Source organism: Carcharhinus amblyrhynchos, chromosome 7 (genome assembly GCF_965287045.1).
Source record: "Carcharhinus amblyrhynchos chromosome 7, sCarAmb.v2.hapA, whole genome shotgun sequence".
Lineage (NCBI taxonomy): Eukaryota > Metazoa > Chordata > Chondrichthyes > Carcharhiniformes > Carcharhinidae > Carcharhinus > Carcharhinus amblyrhynchos.
The window spans coordinates 63,479,782-63,503,290 of record NC_137330.1 but is presented as its reverse complement, the minus strand read 5'-3'; the positions used below and the strand labels follow the sequence as shown (position 1 = coordinate 63,503,290).

The 23,509-nt window shown below is 39.1% G+C and overlaps 1 protein-coding gene across 9 annotated transcripts in view; it reads right to left on the bottom strand.

The window, feature by feature from the left end:
- ptprk (protein tyrosine phosphatase receptor type K) overlaps window positions 1-23,509 on the bottom strand; it is a 610,212-nt gene that overhangs the window by 286,609 nt on the left and 300,094 nt on the right. For all 9 annotated transcript variants that reach the window (XM_080192477.1, XM_080192478.1, XM_080192479.1 and 6 more), the window contains exon 7: window positions 6,741-7,034. In XM_080192477.1, the coding sequence (XP_080048603.1) occupies window positions 6,741-7,034 (294 nt within the window). The remainder of the gene's footprint in view (window positions 1-6,740; window positions 7,035-23,509) is intronic.

Sequence of the window (23,509 nt, the reverse complement as noted above, 5' to 3'; positions counted from 1 at the left end):
ATGCAAAATCCTTGAAGGTGTTTCCTATCTTGGGCTAGTTTCATTTGAATCTGGTGAATTCTATCTCTGCACCTCCTGAGAAATGCAAATCTCATTTTGCCTACATCACTTTTGAACTGTTAGAAACTACTCCTGCATCTAGACTCCAATGCACTTTTGAGGAAATGAAGCACTATGCACAGATTGAAAAGGGCACAGAAAAAAATGTAAATATTCAACAAGTCAAAGAGCCTCTGTAAAGAAAGAAAAATGATTACAAAATGTTTAGCTGTTTATATCCTTTACCTTTAATACCTACCATCTCTTTTTTAAGTGGCTGCCAGGCATATTCTGTTTCCTGCATTTGCTGCATTATTTTCTAGTTCCCAGCATCAAAGAATGTTTACTTTTTGTTCTATTCACAGGAGACCATTAGTAAGTTACCGTTCAGTTTTCATATTTCCAAGAGTACTGCAAGCAACAAAATTTGATTTGTTTTGTTTGCAACTATGCATTCTGGGTTAATGTTGATTTCTCTTCCCTGATCCACAAGGTATGGGACACACACTTTGATCCACTGGGCTGAAAACAATTTTGATTTCTCTCAAACAATACAGAGGTATGATGATGTAGAAGGGGCAGGAAAGTTACAATTTCAGTGCAGTTCAATGAAAAATGACCATTCAAAATAGGAAATAGATGGCATTGTTTGTCCAATGAATTCACTTTGGAATTAAGTCTATACTTGAGGCCAGTGGAGAAGCTGCACTAAAGCAATGACCAATGATAGCGTATAACTACAAACAGTATGTACATTTATTTTCCAGAGTGAATGTATGTTGATAGGAAGCTCAGGAATAGCATTTCTGCTGTAATATATATCAAAAAGATTGTAAAATGGAAAATGACTAACACGTACTGCTTCGCCCAGAATAGTGCATGACCCCACATTACTTGAAACACTGATTTTTTTTATGACGTAAGCCATGGTCTGATGCAATGTATTTTCAAGTCTTCCTACCGAAGACCAGGAGAATCACATGGCGAGTAAGCTGGAATATGGTGTCAAAAGTGTTCTGTTCAATGGTTTGAACTTGATATCTATCATCTCAATATATGGCAAGTAAAAGCATATCTAATTAATAGAAGACTTTGGGTTTGGTGGCTGGTAATATCATACCAAAACAGCACACTTAGCATAAATTCCCAAAATGCAAAAGCATTCACCTTTGGACAGCTCTGTATGGTCATTCTCGTCTTGCATGTGACCATTATCCAGATAGAGATAGTGGTGAGCTGTGGCTTTTTCTCTCCCCTTTATTAAAATCAAAAAAGTAGATGGAGTATTAACAGGCATCGTTCTCTGCACCAGCTCTAATTTAGGATGCTGAGCCTGGCTACATTCTTGGGCTTCCTTAGAGTCACATATTTGATAAGTTACCTTATATTGACAATGTTTTCACAAAATATTCACTTGACAATAATTTTTAAGTTCCCAAGCCAGTTCCATGAATAGGAGGCACCAAACGTTGCCAAGATAATTCCCCAGAGAGAGAAAAAAGAAATTGAGAATAATTTCCATTGATACTTCCAGGCATTCATTTCCTTGTTGCTCAATCTAGAGTTGTACTGTGGCAACAGATAGCTTGCCTATCCTGTCTTCTGAAGAATGAGTACTGACACCCAAAAACCGGAAAGAAGAAGAAGAAGAAATAGAGCATGAAGGTCTGCGCCATTCTGAAAGCAGCACTTTCTTACAAGCTAATTATAGAGTACACATAAAATTGCCTTCAATTATTAGAATGAACACTTAAACAGATGGCTGCTACTATATAGCTATCAACAAGGAAGCAATTTAAAATGAAGCAAATATTTTATTTTTACACTTCATAAGTATCTAAGATGAGGTTTATATTTGAAACATGAACTGACTCATGTTTTCAGGCTGGATGCAGTCTGATCAGAGTATCATGAGCAATTTCCATTTTTCTAACTTGAAATGATTAATAGCACTCTGCGGGGAGTGCTTCATTAGTCCGCTTGGGTCCAAGGTAAGAGACAATCTGCCTCTTGATAGAATACTTCGTACATACATTGGGAATAACAACTACCATCATTAGCCAACTCTCAAAACGTGCAAGTTTGAGGCCTGTGTTCTCAGCATTTTGGTGTATGGCTGTGAAATATGGACAACTTCCAGAAAGAAGCTCAAAGCTTTCATTTTTACCATTTGTGGCATTTTCTGAGCATCTCATGGAAGGGCAAGATAGCTAATGTGACTGGATTGTGGACTCAATAAGATACTGTTTTTCAATACAGAAAGTGTGTGCATATCTGAGAGGTAGCGTCAAATTCAATTCAGTACCTCTCCAAATTGCTAATATACATTTCACTTAGTAGATTTAGACCCCGGACTTCACTGCATAAGTTCTAGCCCAACCATCTTGAGCTGCTTCATTAATGATCTTCCCTCCATCATAAGGATGAAGTGTGGATGTTCAGCACCATTCACAACTCCTCAGATACTGAAGCGGTCCATGTAAAAACACAGTAAAATCCAGACTTCGTGGCAAATAATATTCACACCACACAAGCACTGAGCAACAACTAACACAACAGAAGAGATGCTAACCATCTCCCCTTGACATTCAATGGAATAATCTTAACTGAAATCACCATCAAATCCTGGGGGGTCACTATTTACCAGAAACCTAAAAAAAGTTATACAAATACTATGGTGATAAGGGCTGGGTATTATGTTGCAAGAAGCTTAACTCCTAATCCCTTGGAGTTGTGCCATTCCCGACACAGTAGGAAACAGAAAGATAAACCAAGAACAAACAAAAAAACAGAAAAATGAAACAATTGATAAACTATACAAATACCAATAGCGAAATCCTTGTTACAATATTGGAGGCAAGTTAATAACCAGAAAGTGGGTGAGGTCAAAGATTTTACAGTACATAATAAATGGAATGGGGCAAATGAAGTGCTCAGGTGGGACACTATGTGTGGAGTGAAAAACAGGGTTAGCTTTCCATTTGTGACCCTGTGAAAGGTCACTAACCCGAAACTTTGGCTCTGTTTTGCTCTCCATCAAGTCCATATTTTAGCAGGTGGGTTTCCTCTTCCTTTAATGGTTTCTTATTTTAATGTTTTTTTTAAAATTTATCATTCTTCAAAATGGTTCAATAATCTGCAAGGTCTAGCCCTCATAAACAAGGAATTTCTGAAACACTTAAAAAATTTCTCAATTATGTTAATGCTGGAGATTCAATCACAAAGAAGTGTGTACTCATGTAGTTAAGCAATCAAGTAAAAAATGGAATGGTGAAATCCAATTTAGGCTTGCTACAAGTCTTTAATAATCTGAACCTGAATAACCTATGTGACTGGTAGATTATAAATGTTTTCTTACAAAATAAAAAAGAACATCTGGCAATTCAGTGAACTACATAGTTTCTTGGGATAAGCTTGGCATAATAAACTTGAAGTCATATTGAATTTATCGAAGGAACTTCGCTTCAGTACATTGGAGACCATTTCAAATAACAAATCTAGTTGTGTGTAACTTTGAGATGTGTCAAAAATTGCAATGCTTGTAAACAAGAACAGTATAGTTTTAAAAACATTATCCAATAGTCAACTCAAAAACATCAATGGATACACATTTTCTCAAGTCTTTGCACACTCTTACCAGTGGAGACATCACTCCTGACTTTCAGAATTTAAAAGTGCAGTTCCTTTTTAAGTCATCCACCAAATTTAATGGCTTCTCTGAATTAGGCACAATCCCTCACAATAATGCTTTCAAGCCAACAACGGACACTTTAAAAGGGGGATGGAAGAAAAGATATGGGCAAGATTTATTTGATTCCCTGAATGCTGCTGGTCACCTTGAGATGACTTTACGATAAAACATTTACACAAATGGAAAGACAGATGAAATGTGAAACTTAATGCTGAAAACAAAAACAAGTCTTGGAGGACAAGGAGCCAATAAAGGATAAAGAAGTCATGGGTAATGGATAAGCAGAGCTTAATACAGGACAGGATTTGGATGAAATCTTTAACTAGTTGGAGATTACGTAGTGTGGAATCAGAAAAGACAATAAGAAGAACTGAAATGGTCACATTAGGTGGCAAGGATAATTCAGCAACAATCGAGGCAAACACAAGCTTGGTGATGCTGTGAAACTGGAATAATGTGATTTTGGTGATTCACATAATACTGAGTTTAAGGATCAATTTGGTATCAAAAAGACCACTCAAGTTGATCACAATGTGTTTTGCAGTGGGACAAACAGATGGAGTCAGATGCTTGTCTGTTGAAATTTAGGATGCCTAAAACACCCACTGATAAGACAGAGCCAGAAATATATTACCCCAGGGAAGCAGGCCTCAAATCATCAATATAAAGCTGAAAAATTAGTTTCAAAATAGAAGGTATCAGGAAAAAGTTCTTCAAACAAACAATGCTAAGCGGCTGGAATAGCCTAACAAAGCAAGGGAGTGGAGATGCAGACCTTGAACTTCTTAACAATGTAGCTGTGCACTAGGCTCAAAGAATTAAAGTACCCAAGGGATGAGTATGGAGAACAAACAGGTCCTCATGCATCCTCACCATTTGTGCTCTCACAGTCAAGGTCACCTGTCAGCAAATGAATCAGTTGAGTAAAAATTTGTGCTGACCTGCAAATTCATACTTCAGAGTTGTGCAACAAATGAGTGTGCAGGACGAGGACTTTGTGTGACTGACTTACGGGAAAGGCTCAGGCACCAAACACAAATTTTAAAACCAGAAACTGCACTCGTTGATGGAGGAGACAAGGCTGATAAAACAGTATTGAATCAGGACAGACCATACCAGGGTGCCAAGTGAGACCTCCGTTAATACATGACAGCATTTTGAAGCACTAACCTATACCTAAAAGTCAATTTCTGCTGAACATAAAACTTTGCAATTCTATGACTGCCAAAGCCACAAGCTCTTAAACAAAACCCAAACAAAAAAATTGTTTTTATTTATCTATGGAAAACACAACGCTACATTGATGGGATGGAAAAATAACCAATAACAAATGTCAGAGCCAAGTTTAATGGGCAAAATGAGAGAGAGAGAGAGAGAGAGATCATCCACTTTGTTGAAGTTATGGAGAAGTATGTGGAGTAAAATTTATCCAAGTCTTCTCAGGGCAAAATAATTGACAAACTATGACAACTTCTGTCAACAACATGACTGAGGAAAGTGAAAATGTGGGAATTCAAAGTTGAAGTCAGCATAAAATCCATGACTGACCAAAATGACATTATGTTCAAGGAGTAATGTTTGCTATTAAATTGCTTCATAAAAATTAATAACTGAATGTGAGATGTCAAATTATTCTCCCAGGAATGTAAACTAACTTTCTTTGTATCCAAATAGCCCTTCTTATATAGTTTAGGTATTTAGAAATAAATGCAAATATTGCTATTTCAAAGCCTTGTTTTTGAGAAGAGAGGCAAAGACCCAGAGAAAGAGACCACCAAGATTGAAAAGAGGAAATTACAAAGTTCATCAAAAAATCATTATTAGAAGATTTCAATGATGAGTACAGGAAAAAAGGAAGGGCAAAGAAAAGTGATGAGTTCCATCCACATTTTAGAGTTCTGAATAAAGAATAAGTCATCAGTAAAGGCTGTGAGAGGGTTTTTGGGGAGGTGGGAACAAAAGCACATCTACAGTTTAAAAGGAAGAAGACGAATGATAAAAATACAGAGACAAGAGAGAGACAGAACGGAGAGCAAAGAGAGAGCCAGACAAGGGAGAGGGGGGTTTGGCAAGAACAGCATCTGAGTGGGGTGTGGGGAACATTGCGAGAAAGAAATGTACAGTCTAGGAATCAAAACAAAGAAGCAAACGTGAAATTTATTTTTCTGACATTGAATTCTGGAATGCAAGAAGGGTATTGGTACGGTTTCACTAAATGCGAGTGCAGTATCAAAATCTTGGACTGAATTTGTTTTATGAGGGGAACAGAAGTGTTTAAGGTAGTACAAAATGGAAACATTGCTTTAAGCAGAAGCAACACATTTGCAAGTTTGTATTGTTTACTTTCTAAAATATTTTGCAGATGAGAATGGTTGAATCTCTGACAATTATATGCATGTGTATATTTGTGAGGACACAAAAATATAAACAGCAGATAAAAGAAGGGCCAGCTTAGAACAAAGAACAACCCAGCACGGTCATAACTCATAAAGAAATGAGGAGTATCAGAAAATACAGTACTGCAGTTAGGCTGAAGAGGGATGTTGGGCTTCTACTATATCTCAAATTTATACCTGGTCTGTAAACAGAAGTACCATGTGGAGGGAACTCTCCTAGAAATGGCAATAGTTCAATAACATCTGATCGTTTAAAAAATTTCAAATGAACTATTCAATCTGTACTCAACTTTTTTTCATGGAAACCTTTATTGCTGTTTGGTGACTCACCAGTCTATACCTTTCCAGCATATTGATTTATCATTACTTCATCAACACTTATGCTACGATGAAATCCAAATGCTTCATTTTATGACATCAGTGTTTGTAGTCACATCAATGACATTGCAGGGCAATAATTTTATCAGCACATATACTCTTCATGTTGTGTCAACATTATACATATTTACCTCACTATTCCAATTCTGTAACACGTTTACTTTATTCCTGCTGTTCACTTTATGACAGAATTTATACATTTAATGCTGGATAGTTTTAACCTGAAGTGGACTAACCTGCACATTTTGTTCTGGTGATGAGTGCGGGACCTGGTAACCCTGTTCCTCCTTCGCCAGGCCTCGTCAACAGAACTCTGATTTCATATTCTGTGTCTGGGTCCAGATGCCATAACTTGTAGGTTGCTGCATTTACAGCATGGATTTCTGTCCACGACCCACTGGTCATGCAATATTCTACCTCTTTCAGAATGATAGGCCCGTCGCCAATGATCGAATTTGCATTAAGTTGGATCAGCAAGTATGTAGGGCCAACACCAAGTAATTGGGGTGGCGCAATTGGCATGGGTGGTTCTGTAAGGAGAAGAAATGTAATGCATTAATATTCAACTTCAATTTCTTCTGCCAATCTTTAAAGAGCGATATTAAAACTAAAACTTTGAAGTTTTCAGTACAGACGACCAATGTCCAATGGATTATTTATACAAATTAATGATTTTCCAAATCCAAAACATGTTCCAAATCAGCCATCAAGATTTACAGCCCCTCTCTTTTGGGTAATATAGCTTTAAATCTCTGTGAATTTCACTCAATTTACACAAAGTTCAAAGTCAAGAGATTGCTGATTACTCTTTGCATTAATGCCAGTCTTTGAATCAGTTTCCCAAAGTCTGTCTATTCATCATCTAGAGAAGGGGGTCCCAAATTGGGGCCCGTGAAGGGTCTCTAGCGAGCCGACAAAGCTGGTGGTCAATGATAAATGCTGGTTCAAATACACATAATTTAAAAATAATGAGAGAAATCAAATGGGTCAGAGCAAGACCTCTTGAGAGTATGACCGCTTGAGTGTACTGGATACTTCTAGGCTGACTAGTCAGCTGAGCAGTATCCAGTACTCTTAATGGACATTCTCTGATTGGCTCATTTGATATATTCCATCTCAGTTGCTGGGCAGAAAATCCAGCAACAAACAGCATGGTTGAGGCAAGGGAGGAGTCAAATCAGCCAGAAATGGGGCACTGGCTACAACAATGAGGAAAGGCTGCATGTGGCCTACTTGTGGCAGGGCCTCGGGATAGGAGCAGGTAGGATTGAGGCCTCGGGAAAGAAACGGTGCAGTTCGGGGGATAGGAAGTTTGGGCTAAGAGGTTCGGGCCTCAGAGGAAAGTGAGTGTGTTTTGCGTGTGTGAGGACACCTGCTTGTGTGCATGAGGATGTGTGTTTGTCTGTGAGGATGAGCGTATGTGACAGTGTGAGAGTGAGAGAGAGAGAAAGGGGGGGGGGGTGGTGGTCAGCATATGTGTGAGAGAGCGGGATAAGCATGCGTGTGAGAGAGAGGGTAAGCATATGTGCAAGAGAGGGAGGGGTAAGCATATGTACAGGAGAGCGTATGTGCAGGAAAGAAAGTGGGGTAAGTGTATTTGTGGAAGAGATAGGGGTAAGCATATGTGCAGGAGAGAGAGGGGGGTAAGCGTATGTGTGGGAAAGAGGGGGTTAAGCGCGGGAGAGGCATAAGTGCATGAGTGACAGAGGAGTGTGCGTGTGTAAGAGTATCATTTTGTAATATCCTATAATAGCAAGAAGTGGTGCATCATTCAAAGATGTTTTAAGGAAACCATTATGAATTGTCAGCAATATTAAAACTTTTTTTTAAATTAAAGCAAATTTGTTGATAAATGTCATTCGTCAAAGCATTCCAGATGACTGAGTAATTTAGTTCAGCTAATTTGGGCACAAATATTTTAAATTCACAATATGAGAAATAACCGGAGAAACATCTACTATTTCATGTTATTACAAACATTGTATTTTTCATACTTTTCCAATAAAAATTGATGTCACTCTGAGGACAAGGGTTGGATTCAATGCATTTGCAGGGAATGCATATAGCTACTGGATGCAGACAGGGTCAGGTTTAAATGTTAGGCAACACAATTCAATATCCTGCCAATATGTCTGTCTCACTCTGTCTCCCGCACATATGCTTACTCCTCTCTCTCACACCTTGGATTCTTGCTTTAAAATATCGCACACAGGGAACATCCCAAAAGATGCTGGCACTCATTGAACATATTTAGTTGAGTAGGCATCTAAAGAAAGCAAGCAAAAATCTGCATTTGGCCAAAAAGGAGGGAATCTGGCTTGCAGTGAGGACTCTAGTGAGGGCACTATTTTTGCACAGCTGTAACGATATGCAATTCTCCACCATCTAATCACATGAAAACAAATTCTCTCGTCACTTGTCAGCAGTTTTTATAAACTGGAAAAACTTCATTTCAGTTGTTTAGTATACTTACTGAAGTACTACGCATGTCACAATTGGCACATCATGTCCACGAAATCCAATGTAAACCTTCCTTACTATATTGCAGTGTGATCAAACTTAAAACTTACCAGCTAAAAATAACAGGTGATTCCTTAAAAAAGGATTTTTACTTTTAATCCCAGCCTGCATAGAACTCTCCATCCCTACTAATATTCCTTTAGTCTGCCCCAATCAGGCAATACCAAGAGCAAGAATATTATTTGTATTTATTTGGCATTTTTAACATGTTTAACTTCCCAAGGTGTTCTACTGACTGCATATGGTTACACAAGGAAAACAGATGCTGAGTTGCAAAATAAGGCATTAGAAGGAAATAAAGGCTTGGGTAATGATTGGTTTTAAAGAGTTTCTTAAAGAGACGAAGAACTTAAATAATCTCCAGAAGAGGGCAGATGTACAAGAGTTAAGAGCATAACATGGAAACCTCAGAACAAGACCCAACAGCCCATAGAAGCAACTCAACATCTTGACCGCCCCTCCCCATCTCACCACCCTTAGGTTCCCTTGGCTTGCACCAAAACAACTGCACCCCTCCTTCACATGACCACTTGTCCCTTGTGGTCTGTCCATCTTCAATTATGTAGAATGGTCATACAGACTCAAAATGTTAACTGTTTCTCTCTCCACAGATGCTGCCAGACAGGCTGAGTTTAACCAGATTTTGCTGTTTTTATTTCAGATTTCCAGCATCCATGGTATTTTGCTTTTATTTCTTTTTAGAAGCCTGTGATGTTGGCCATCAGGTCCAGAGGAGTTGTCAGATTTTAGTTCCTCAAATTTCTTGACTACTTTTTCCTCTGATGATCTTAATTACCTTCACTGCATCACTCTTTAGATCCTAAATTGACTTCTATTTCTGGTACATGACTTGCAACTTCTTCTGCCAAGACTCTCTCAAAATATCTGTTCATTGTCTGTCATTTCTTCATTTCCCATTGCTGCTTCTAAGGGACCAATGTTTACTTCAGTTATTTTTCCTTTTTATATAGTGGTTTTAACCTGTTTTCACATTCCTGGCTATTAACGTGCATTTTATTTTTCCCTCTTTTATCAACTTATTGGTGACATTTTGTTGGGTTGTAAAACATTGCTATTTCTCAGACTTACTGTCATTCTTTGTAAAATGATAGCCTTTTCTTTTAACCCAATATCATTGTTAATCTCATTGGTAATCCATGGATGGATCTGTCTTGCTCTGTTTTTGTTTTTCCAATGGAATATTTATTTGTTAAGCTTTGTGAACGAGTTCCTGTACATTTGTCACCAGATCTTTTAGTCTATTTACTCAATTAACCTGAGCAAGCTCTCCCTCATTAACTTTGCAAATGGTGCTGTTTAGGTCTAAAATAATGCCATCCCAACTTGGTTCCACAACATATTTTTCCAGGAAACTGTCATGAAAGTATGCTTAAAAGCGTATCCTCCAGGCCACCTTTGCCAATGTAATTGGTCTATTCGAATTGAAGATTCAAGTCCACCACAACTATTATGCCAGCACTGTTACAAGCTCATCATTTCATGTTTAATGCTCTAACGAGAGCTTCAAGTTTTTCAGTGTCCTGGTTACCAACAACCTGTCCTGGTCCACCTATGATGATGTGATAGTTAAGAAAGCCTACCAGCACCATGACTTTTTCAGGAGCTAAAGAAATTTGGCACATCTGCTACAACTCTCACCAACTTTTAAAGATGCACCATAGAAAGTATTCTTTCTGATTGGATCATAGCATGGTATGGCTCCTGCTCTGTCCAAGACCACAAGAAACAACAAAGGATTGTGAATGAAGCTCAGTTCATCACACAAACCAGCCTCCCACCCACTGACACTGTTTACATTTCCCATTTTCCTGCCTTGGAAAAGCAGCCAGCATAATCAAGGACTCCACGCATCCCAGAAATACTCTCTTCCATCTTCTTCAGTCAGGAAAAAGAAAAAGGTCTGAAGACACACACCGACTCAAGAACAACTTCTTCCCTACTGCCATGACTTTTGAATGGACCTACCTCATACTAAATTGATCTTTGTCTACATCCTAGCTGTGACTGTAACACTATATTCTTCACTCTTTCCCTTTCCTTCCGTATATGGTATGCTTTGTCTGTATAGTGTGGAAATAATGCTTTTCATTGTATTCAGTATATGACAACTAAATTAAATCACAGTATAACTGATAAACTGCTCCCATCTGTATGTCTATGACCCTTTATTCCACTCCTGATTTTCTGAATCAAGGTCTTTTACCACTCATGTCCTGATGTCATCCTTTATTATCAGCCTATCTTTCCTCCATTTCCATTCTGCCTGTCTTTTTCGAATGTTGTGTACCCTGGAATATTAATTTCCTAACCTTGGTCATCTTTAGATATATATGGCCAATGAAGGAAAGATCTAAAGCATTTTCCTCGATTTATGCCACTCATTCATCTATCTTATTGCAGACGCTCTTTGCAATCAGATGAAGCAACTTTAATTTTTTTTAAAATTACCACTCCCTGGATGGGTCTCACTCTCTTTTAAGTTATTACTGTTTCTGACCCTTCTCTCCTTGTCCCTTCATCTTTATTTTTATATTTGGATTTTCAAATCACCCTTCATCCAAACCCTCTTTGCACCCTATTGGTTTTAAGTCAATTTTCATTAATCTGATCATATATGCTTGTACACAAATGTTTGTATGCTCTGATCCTTCCTGTCACCCGAGCTACTACTATTTTCTGTATCATTATCCTGCACTATGGCCTTGTTCCTTCTCTTTAACTTTCTAAATCTCCTCTCATATGAACTCTCCCCATCAAGGTTGGAGTAAGAAAGTGGAGCTCCTTAGAATTACATTCAAAATACAGCTTCTAAAAACATGGCATCTGGTTTAATTCCAGCATTTGTGCCCTCATTTAAGACTATCAGCTTAACTTTGTACTCCATTCTCCCTCAAAGCTGTCAAGCATTCCCTATATCATTCATCTCAACTGCCTTTCTCTGGCTGCTCTTTTACTCCTACTCCGCTTTGTCATGCAGCCAGCTGATTTGTTCATTCTGCTACATGTTCTAAGGCCCCAGGTACTGATAAGGATTCATTAGCCATTAATATGACAACTGATCACAGGCCTTTAGAAATCTAGATAGATTTGCTATTATTACATCTGCCTTTAATTATCCAATTACATTGTTGAAGAATTCAATGAGGTCGGTCAAACTAGATTTCCCCCTTTGACACTTTTGCTGACTCTTCATTACTGCATATCTGGTTTCTGGATTGATTTTCGATGATCTTCTTTATTAGGGTTCCATTATTTTCCTACTGCCATTGTCATTGACCTGGTTGATAGTTCTCCCAAATTTATTTCATTTCCCTTCTTGAATGTTGATATAATATTTGCTATTCCTCTGGCTCGACATTACTTTTCTAACTATTCCTTCACTATGTGCAATTATGCCTTGCTCAGCTTCTTTCAAATTCAATGATGCAATTCTTTTGGATTAGAAGTTATATCCTTCTGGAGACAGATTAGTTTATTAAATATACTTTTTATTTTAATAACATCATTTCATATCCATCTGATTTTTTTTTCATAAACACTGAAGCAAAACTAACTAATTATTTGTAATATGTCTGTCATTTTGTTTGCTTGCTCTTCCTGTGATTTTAGCCTGGCCATCCCTTCATATTCTTTTTCACATTCTGACTTGCCAATCTTTTTTTGATAAAGTAACTTCACAGCCTTCTTAATTATCTTATTGATTTCTCGTCTACATTTTTTTTATTCCATCATGCTATGCCTTATTTTCCATGCAATAAGCCCCTTTTCTTACCCTCATTTTCCCCTTTTATTTTTGTCAAAGGGGAGGCATAGGTTTAAGGTATGAGTGGCAAGATTTAAAGGAGATCTATGAGACAAGTTTTTTTTTTACACAGAGTGGTGGGTGCCTGGAACTCGCTGCCAGGGGAGGTAGTGGAAGCAGATACAATAGTGAGCTTTAAAAGGGGTGTCTGGACAAATACACAAACAGGATGGGAAATGGTCCCGGAAGAATGGAGGGTTTTAGTTCAGTCGGACAGCATGGTTGGTGCAGGCTTGGAGAGCCAAAGGACCTGTTCCTGTGTTGTAATTTTCTTTGTCTTCATTCATCTGCAGTGTCTCATTAAGTGTTTGATTGTTTCTTTTTTTTAGTGTTTTCCTCAGGTGAACACTATTTCAAAGGATTCCTACTGCTGTTCTACATGAAGATACCAGTTGGACCTCAGCTGGAATCGAGGCAAGGATTTTACGACTCTCCCATCTGGCAGGATATAATCATTCCACCAAGCTAGACCAAGATTTAAATTGATCACTGCATCTGCTGGGAGGAGGCGCCCAAAGAAGGAGCCATAAAATTCTGGCCCATCTGGAATAATGTATACAGTTTTGAGTCCAACACTCGAGGAAGGATGTGAATGCAATACAGATAGTGCAGAAGAAATTTACAAGACTGGCTCCAAGGATAGGAGACTTCAGTTATGAGGAGATTGGAGAAGATTGGACTGTCTTCCTTGGAGGGAAGACAACCGAAAGTTTTGACAGAGATGTTCAAAATCATGATGGGGTTGGACAGAGCAGACAGAAAGAAACTGTTCCCACTCATAATAAGATCAAGAACAAGAGGGTGCCAATGTAAATGCCAAGAAGCAAACGTGATGTGAGGAAAAAACTTTCTAACAAGTAATTTGGGTCTGAAATGGACTGCCTTGATGTGTGGTGGAACAGGTTCAAGAGGGTATTAGACGATTACTTGAATAGAAATAATGTGCAGTGATATGGGGAAAAGATAAGGGAATGGCACTAAGTCATTATACTCGTTTGGAGAGCCAAACATGATGGGCCAAAGGTCACAATAATTCTGCAATTTGGTGAATGATCATTGTTAGGCAATGTCATTGTCAATTTTATTTTCCAATGTTTTCTTTTTAGTCATCAAAAACTTTCTCCAAACTATTACATTTATCCTTCTCATGCCCTCTGCAATTATCTCCAGGTGTATGTATTGTCACATCAGTTGTAGCGCTGGTGACAAATACAGAGGATAGCGGAAGGAGCGAAACTCTGGAGTGATTTAAATTCAAAGTTGAGAGTTTTAAATATGAGTCACTGGTAGAGCAGGAACCAATACAGATGGGTGAAATGAATGCAATGGGTGCGTATGACTTCTTACAGGTTAGAACATGGCAGAACTGTATTCGTGAAGCTGAAGTTTAATGCATGCTGGGAGGCCAGTCAGGAAATTATTTGAAATAACCTAATCTGGAGTAAATCAAATGCTGGGTAACATGCTGGGGATTTAATCAAATGTTCCTTTTAAACAAACATTACCATTTGAAGTGTGATCGCTAAATGCCATGTACTGCATTTAATCCAGGTAAATTTAATCAATGAGCAAAGACGCAAAGACATTTACATAAAACATTTAAATAACCTTTATTTGACAGATCCAATATTAATGCATGAAATATTCTCTGCTTTAGTGATTGCACCGGGTTAGTGAGTAACAACGTTTCTGCTGCAAAATGACTGCCATTCATGACTTTTAATAAGCTTTCAGAGATGCAAATAAAGCATTGATAATCCATAACAGTAATTATGAATGGATTTACCACAGTATTTAGTGGACACCTTAGAAACCCTGAAACAGATATTAGCATTCAAGCCTTTCTTCAAATACTTAAGTATTAACAGCTTCATCAGATTTTAGCAGAATACTTGAATTTAAATGAGCTGAAAACAAGCAGGTAATTGTTCTGCTACAATATTAATATTCCACGTAAAACAATGTACTGCCACAGACTGAATTCTAAGAAATGATCACTTTGTAAGTACACAAAGTCAACCAAAGCACAAGGCAAGTTCTCACAGGAACATTTTCACAGTACTATGGATATAGTGCAATTTTAAATTGTGCTTTAAAAGCAAGTAATAATTGGAAAGCGACTACCCAAGGATCATGATGCAGATGTCGACTTTCGAAGCTTCAAAAAATCCTTCCAAAAACCGGTGTCAAACTATACACCAGTGATCTCTAATTTCTCAGGTGGCTAAGGAAATTTCCACTGTGTTCATTATGATTCTCATCAACCTTTGCAGGTGGACCGTAGAAAGCACCGTTTCTGGTTGCATCACAGCTTGGAGTGTCCCCTGCTCTGACCACAACTGCAACAAACTACTAAGTATCATGAACGAAGCCCAGTCCATCACTCAAACCAGACTCCCATCCATTGACTCTCCCTACACTTCCCGGTGCCTCAGAAAAGCAGCCAGCATAATCAAGGATCCTACGCACCCAGACATATTCTCTTCCAGCTTCTTGCATCAGGAAAAAGATACAGAAGTGACTCAAAATCAGCTTCTTCCTTGCTGCCATCAGACTTTTAAATGGACTTACCTTATATTAAACTGATCTTTCTCTCCACCCCAGCTATGACTATAACACTATTTTCTGGGGTGGCACAGTGGTTAGCACTGCAACCTCACAGCACCAGAGACCCGGGTTCAATTCTCCCCACATCTGCGTGGCTTTCCTTCAAGTGCTCCGGTTTAATCCCACTGCCCAAAAGATGTGCTGGTTAGATGCATTGGTCATGCTAAATTTTCCCTCAGTGTACCCAAACATGTGCCTGAGTGTGGCAACTAGGGGATTTTCACAGTAACTTAATTGCAGTGTTAACATAAGCCTACTTGTGACACTAATAAATAAGCTTTAAACTGCATCCCCTCCTTTCCTTTTCTATGTACACTATGTTTTGTCTGTATAGTGTGCAAGAAACAATACTTTTCACTGTGTACTAATACATAAGACAATGACAAATCAAATAAAGTGTGAACCTGTGTAGAAGTACATGGTCATCATTTTGAAAGGTGAAAAAGTGGTAATTTAAATTAAATCAATGTGTCAAGTTATAAGTAATGAATTAATTCAACAGGGATAGTTTCAACCACAATCTTAACCCTTTAAAAGATGTCAAATTCATTGCATTCGGCATCCAATGCTAATCATTTAGCTATGAAATATTCATAAGGATCCCAGTCTGGATCAGTTGTGGCACTTCTGATTTTATGATCATCCTTCCATTCTGCAACAAATCAGCTTCCCCTCCATCTGCTTAATTGAATATTTTGTTTTGGAACAACCGGATGATGGTTTGCTCATTAATAGTATCCCACGGTTATAAACCTAATTGTGCAAAACATCAAGCACGGAGTGCGCATACTTCCACTTTTTGTGCAGGTTTTCTTCACTCAACCATCCACCTACTCCCATGGCTTTTTGAGGCAAACACCCAAAGGTTCAGCTATTGACAACAGATCCCCTGTAAAACTGCAATGTGGTTGTTAGTTCTTTGCAGGCACTTCTTGATTTTATCAATTATATGAGAACTGAAGATGTCCCACACTAAGAAGCTGCGCTCTTTGCAAAGTCAACAGGACAACTAATCCACACAATTGAGCCACAATTTCGCTCCATCCTCATTCTTCATAGGACATGCACCAAAACTCTGGCAGGTGTTATGATCCCAGTTACAAAAGTCTGAGGTCGCCTACCAACCAACTCAAGAACAGTTTCTTACCTGCTGCTATCAGACTTTTGAATGGGCCCACCTTATATTGTACTGATATTTCTCTACACTCCAACTATGCCTGTAACACTGCATTCTGTACCCTCTCCTTTCATTCTCTATAAATGGAATGCCTTGTCTGTAGAGCACACAAGAAACAATACTTTCCACTATATCCTAATACACGTGACAATTATAAATCAAATCAAGTTGAGAATATTGACGAAGGTGGATACTTGTTAAGATCTTGATCGACCAAGAACATAGTCCATGGAAGAGCCAAGACTAAGAACATAAGTGAGAGGACTCCATGACTAAATTGAAACTTCAAAATGATCATGACCAAATTAACTTGAACAAAACAGAAGCAATAATAAGTAGGTACACTGAACAAATAACATGAACTTTCCACCTTAAACTCAATCCAATACAGTTAGCCCAGTTTAACATTTTCACTATGGCTTTTAAACATACAGTTCTTTTTCCCTGGGCCTGGGTGCACAGGTCACAGCTCAAGTCTATAATACTCGAACAATATGGCCTTCTGACTCACCAGACACATGTAGACACTCCTTTGACATCTAGTCCAAGGCTGGGCTTCTCTCTTTAGAGTTCCTTTGTCCTACCAATTTCTCTCAAACTACCCATTTTCTTCCCCAAATGTACAAAACTGAGTAATCTGGTTAAACACAACCGACTGCATGCCTCTTGCCTCCAGGTCAACACCTCTTGCAATCAGTTTTTCTTTTAGGAAATAACTTGATCCAAAATAAATTTCTCCATAGCAACCTCAGTGCTTTCTTGTTGCCAAAAGCTTCTCAGCTGGATCAATGAAACCAAAACTCTATATTCTAAATCCTTACCATACCCCACAATAAAGACAGATGTAACACAGGAAACCTTATTTTCAGATATTGTTTGAATTTCAAATTACCATAGGCTTAAACTTTAATCCAACAGTTAAACAAGTTTGCAGCTTGTTTTCCCATTTCTTATGGTTTACACTTGAACCATATTCAAATGTTTCTACTCCACGAGTCACTTCCAGGCATATCAAAATTCATAAGCATTTCATTCATGTTGTTGGTGTGACACGACGGTTACTCACGTTTTTGCTACTTTCTGATGAAGAATCACTGGAAACTGCCCAATTCAGCGTCAAGATCATTTGGTAGTCTCAGGACAAAATTGGACTTTTGCTAGGACACAAGACATTTTTGTTCCATAAAGCAACTGCACCAACTCACTTCTTCTCTAAAACCTTTGCTGGACTCAGGGTTTGCTTTGGCCCACTTAAGTGCAGGCATGATGTAATCATTCTGACAATTTTTGAGGAGCCATTCCAATACATGTTTTTCAAGATCAGACAGATAGCTGGTCACTGTTTGCATGATGTATTTGGTCTTGGGCATCTTCCATTTGATTCATCCTCTTTTCATTCCCATGCCAGGTTTTCATTAACATAAATTCCCTCACTATGGCATAGTTGTGCAATAAATGCTATTACTTTTTGCTTGAAATCAGCTTCGCACTTAATTCATTTTGCAGGAAAACCCATATCTGTTTTTTAAATGCCATGTATGGTCTGCTCTGTGAACCTACTTTAAAGTCTTGTGCATCTGCTTTGCGACATGGCCTATTTCACCTGCTTGTTCTCGTGCAGCAACTTATTACGCAAGCAAAACCCTAAATATATCTTTCTAAGCTGAAAAAATTGAGGGTGGTGTCAACTTATGCACTGGGTATAGGCCAAAACATACATCTTGACACTGTAGAAATGGGGCTGTCTAGTCCTCTCAGTTCACTTATACACCACAATCTACGATAGAAGCCACAAATTAAAATAACACTGTAAAATCCAATGACTATTCCATTCCCCTTTTTTAAACCCAACATAGAAATATGTTTTTAAGGGTGTACGACAACAACGTCCTACAGAAGAATGGAGTTGCAATACATCAAATGAATGTTATAAACTAGCACCATTAATTGGATGTGGCAAGTGTCACAGGAAGTGTAGCTTATTGTGCCTAGAGGCCAATGGGCTATGCTCCTTATAGTGTATCCTCAAGCTCATGTTGTTATTGTGCAAAAGCAGAGACAAAAGACAAGCAACTTTCTCATTGATTCTTTCATCAAGGAGCAAAAAAGAATCATTCTTTTGTCACTCCCATAGCTCCTGGTATCTGGTTCAGATAGTGTTGAGTATAGCTGAAAGCAATAAACCTTCCTTCATGCTCCAAGTCTTCAGGATATCTCAAATTTCTGTCCAGTAAATTAATCACTTCTAAAGTGGTATCACACATCAGAGGAAAACATTGCAGCTAATTTGTATACTAAAGCTAATGGCAATGAAGGAACAGGATGAATAACTGATCAGATGACTCTGTTTTGGTGAGGGATAATCATTGGCCTGTTCATTGGGATTAACTACATTGCTATTTCTCAAAGATGATCTTGGAATCATGTGCCCAACAAGACAAAAGATACCTGACATCTGCTCTTCCAGCTACAATGAGAATGTTGTCAAGACAGATCACAGAATAGGAAAGGCAGAAAAATCACATTCTCAAATTAAATGCTCAAGTCATCTGTAATACAAATGGGAAGATTCATTTAAAGCAATAAGACATAAGAACATAAGAACTAGGAGCAGGAGTAGGCCATCTAGCCCTTCGAGCCTGCCCTGCCATTCAATAAGATCATGGCTGATCTGTCATGGCTCAGTTCCACATTCCTGCCCCTTCGCCATAACCCTTAATCCCCTCGCTTATCAAAAACCCATCAACCCGCATCTTAAAAATATTTAGCGAGGCAGCCTCCACCACTTCAACGGGCAGAGAATTCCAGAGATTCACCACCCTTTGAGTGAAGAAGTTCCTCCTCAACTCCGTTCTAAACCGCACCCCCCTTTATCTTGAGGCTGTGCCCCCAAGTCCTACTGTCCTTTCTGAGCGGGAAGAGTCTCTCCACCTCTATCCTATCCATCCCATTCATCATCTTATATGTCTCAATGAGATCTCCCCTCATTCTTCTAAACTCTAACGAGTACAAGCCTAGTTTATTCAGCCTCTCCTCATAGCTCAACCCCCTCAACTCCGGTATCAGCCTAGTAAACCTCCTCTGCACTCCCTCCAAGGCCAAAATATCCTTGTGTAAGTGCGGCGACCAAAACTGCACACAGTACTCCAGCTGCGGCCTCACCAATGCCCTATACAGCTGCAGCAAGACCTCCCTACTTTTATATTCAATCTCCCTCGCTATGAAGGCCAGCATCCCATTAGCCTTCCTGACCACCTGCTGCACCTGCAGGCTGGGTTTTTGCGACTCATGCACAAGGACCCCGAGGTCCCTCTGCACCATTGCCTGCTGCAGTTTTTCGCCACGTAAGTAATAGTCCTTCCTACCATTATTCCTACCAAAGTGGACCACCTTGCACTTGCCAACATTAAATTCCATTTGCCAGTTCCTGACTCATTCACCCAGCCTATCTAGATCCTTCTGCAGACTCTCCACAGCCTCCGCACAATTTGCTGTTCCACCAATCTTGGTGTCATCAGCAAATTTTGACACCACACACTCGGTTCCCTCCTCCAGATCATCTATATAAATGGAAAATAGCTGAGGCCCCAGCACCGACCCCTGGGGCACTCCACTAGTCACCAACCGCCAATCCGAATAGCACCCATTAACCCCCACTCTCTGCCTCCTATTTGACAACCAATCCTCTATCCACGCGAACACCCTACCCCCAACTCCATGCCCCCTTACCTTCTGCAATAATCTCTTGTGAGGTACTTTGTCAAACGCCTTCTGAAAATCAAGAAAGACCACATCCACCGCCCTAGACACATCCTCATAGAACTCCAATAAATTTGTCAGACACGACTTCCCCTTAACGAAACCGTGCTGCGTCTGCTCTATCAAGCAATTCCCCTCAAGATGCCTCGCTATTTCCTCCTTGATGACGAATTCTAACATTTTACCTACAACAGACATTAAACTAACCGGCCTATAATTCCCTGCCCTTTGCCTGCCACCCTTCTTAAACAACGGCGTAACATTAGCCGTTTTCCAATCTTCCGGCACTTCCCCGGAATCCAGCGACGTTTGGAAAATAACCACCAAGGCATCCACTATCAGAGAGTAATTTTATTCAAAGGTATGGCCTGAGCGATGGGATGGAAAAATAAGCTTGCAGTTTTGATTGCAAGACAGTGGAACAGATACATTTGCACATGAATTATGTTTCCTTATTCAAATCTGGGGTTCTACTTTCTTCTCTCATTCCTATATATATATCCAGGTCTTTTCATTTATGGGTGGCTGAATGGAGCAGTCAGAGCCTATATTAATTCAGCACCTGAGGTGATGCAACTAGTATTTTTAGATGACACTGCTGGCACGATTACTGCGTGACTGAACAGTGGAACATTCGTAACTCATTCCTTTTATATGGGGATAAAATAGCTTATTCCACTTCATTCCAGCAGGAAGAATTTTTTTTTTGAAAATTCTATCCAGATTTGATCTTGAGAAATAAGTAGTGGTGGGGTAATGGATGAACTGTTAGGTACCAATTTCTGGGAGGAAAATGCAGGATTTTCATCAAAATTTGCTGATATTTATCCAAACATAGTAAAACAGAAAAACCATTATGGCATAGCACACTGGACACATTATTTCAAATTCAATGTGTCTTTGAGCATGGATCGGCAAGTTGCAACTGCAATGTTGCAGTCTTATCTGTGAGTTGCATTCGCTTTGAGGGCAGCCTTCCAACTGTGAGTGCTTAATTTTTTTCTGTGATTCTGTGGCACAGCTGATGGGAAGTTTCAATCGTAACGCAAAATCTTTGTTTGCACCAACAGAACTTCAATACAGTGCTGCATTTAAACTTTACAAAGATTGAAATAGATAGCTTCTTTAGACTTGTACAGATACCCAGCCCATGCATCAAATGTCTTGATCCTTCATTTCATGGCATACCTTCATTAACTATTATGGTCACAGCTCTTGTGTTATCCCCAAGTCTGTTTTACATATTAATAATCAGGGTTTATACTCATGGGATACTGGACAGTAATCATCCATTACATTTAACATAATATTAACTATGATTAGGTGTGACTTCAGATTTCCTTGTCCAACTTAGAAAAGATAGCCATGTCCATTAATAGCCTGCCAAAGGCGACAGGCCATTTTCCTTCAATATTTCAATGTAGCCTGACTTTTAAGAAATGGACCACTCCGAGTACATAAGAGTTAGTCAATGCGCAAGGCAGGTTCTCACAGGAACTGTTTTTGTAATTCCAGGGATATACTGAAATTTTAAGTTGAGCTTTTAAAGCAAACAGATGTGATAAGGACATTCTTTAGGTTCAACATCTCACACAGCTCTTTGCGCAGGCCATTAATCCTGTGCAGTGTCTCATAGCTAAAGTCGTTTGGCTGGAAGAAGTTCCCTTAACAGGCTTGCAATTTTTATGGTGCCAAAAACATAACCTGAAAATTTCAAAAGTCATCATGCACAATCTTTCCCTTATTTGATGACCAAATTGAGGGGAGACTATTGGAATTTGGCTGGCAAATCAGTGTTGCATCGTCCAATCTATAGTGCTTCACACACAATGCTCATCACCCCAAGAATTCCATATTTGAATCCCTCCAATCAGGTTTTAGCCTTGCCTTGTAGCAAAATTGCTCTTAATCAAAGTCACAAATGACATCCCATGTCACTATGACAATGGTCAACTTTCCCTCCTCAATCTCACTCGATTTTCAACAGGGTTGACCACACCATTCTCCACTAAAGCCTCTCCATTGCGAACCAGCTCAAGTGCTGCCACAGAATCATTTGCAATTGCTTCTTTCCCTGCTCCACTACCTCTAGACTTTCCTAAGGATCTATCCTTGGCCCCCTTCTATTTCTCATCTACGTGGTGCCCCTCAGTGACATTACCCAAGAGCAGTGTGATTTTTAACTACATTGACAACACCCAGCTCCATCTCAACACCACCTCTACTGTTGCTAAAATTATCATACTGCTTATCCAACATCCAGTATCAGATGCGCTTCCTCTCTTTAAATATGGAAAGATTGAAGAGTGTCTTCAGTTACTGAAGCTTCCAACTCCATCCTTCTCCCTGTAAGCCAATTAAGCCAGTCTGCTTGCAATCTTAGTGTCAAGTTTGCCACCAAGATGAAGGAGCTCCTGAAATTATATTTACATCATCACTTAGATTACCTGTGTTACGTTGCCTGCCTTTGCCCTGTCTTAACTCATCAGCTGCTAAAACTCTCAACCAAATCCTCACTCGTACTAGACTTGATGAGTCCAGCACACTCCTGACTGGTCTCCCACATTGTATCCTACATAAATTTGAGGCCATCCAAAACTCTGCTGCCCTGTCTTAATCCACATCAAGTCTCTCTCACTCATCATTCCCATGCTTGCCATTAGTTCCCGGCAAGCAATGTCTTGATTTAATTATTATCTTTGTTTTCAAATTTCTCCATGATCTTTCCCCAACTTCTTTCAGCCTGTTAGGAAATCCTTTGATCTGCAAGTCACTGAGGAGATTAGTTTTGTCTGCCCCTTACTCTGTAGTGTGTGTGCAGGTAGACTACAAATTGCCTGTTAATTCACATACATCTGAATTTGATTCTTAATGTCACAGCATATGATAAATCGTGTAAATTATTTTTATCTTCCTAAATTTGTACAGTAAATTTTGTTTGTTCAAAACCTGTGGAAACTTGTGGGTTTATTCCACAAGCAGGTGTCCTTAATCTCAATCTTTAGCTACTGAAAACAAAACATTATCGGTCCCTAATCAGGCCTTCCCCCAACCCTTCTTCCCCCCCCCCCAAACCTATTGAGGTCAACCAAGGATCATAACCAGCCCCACAACAGATA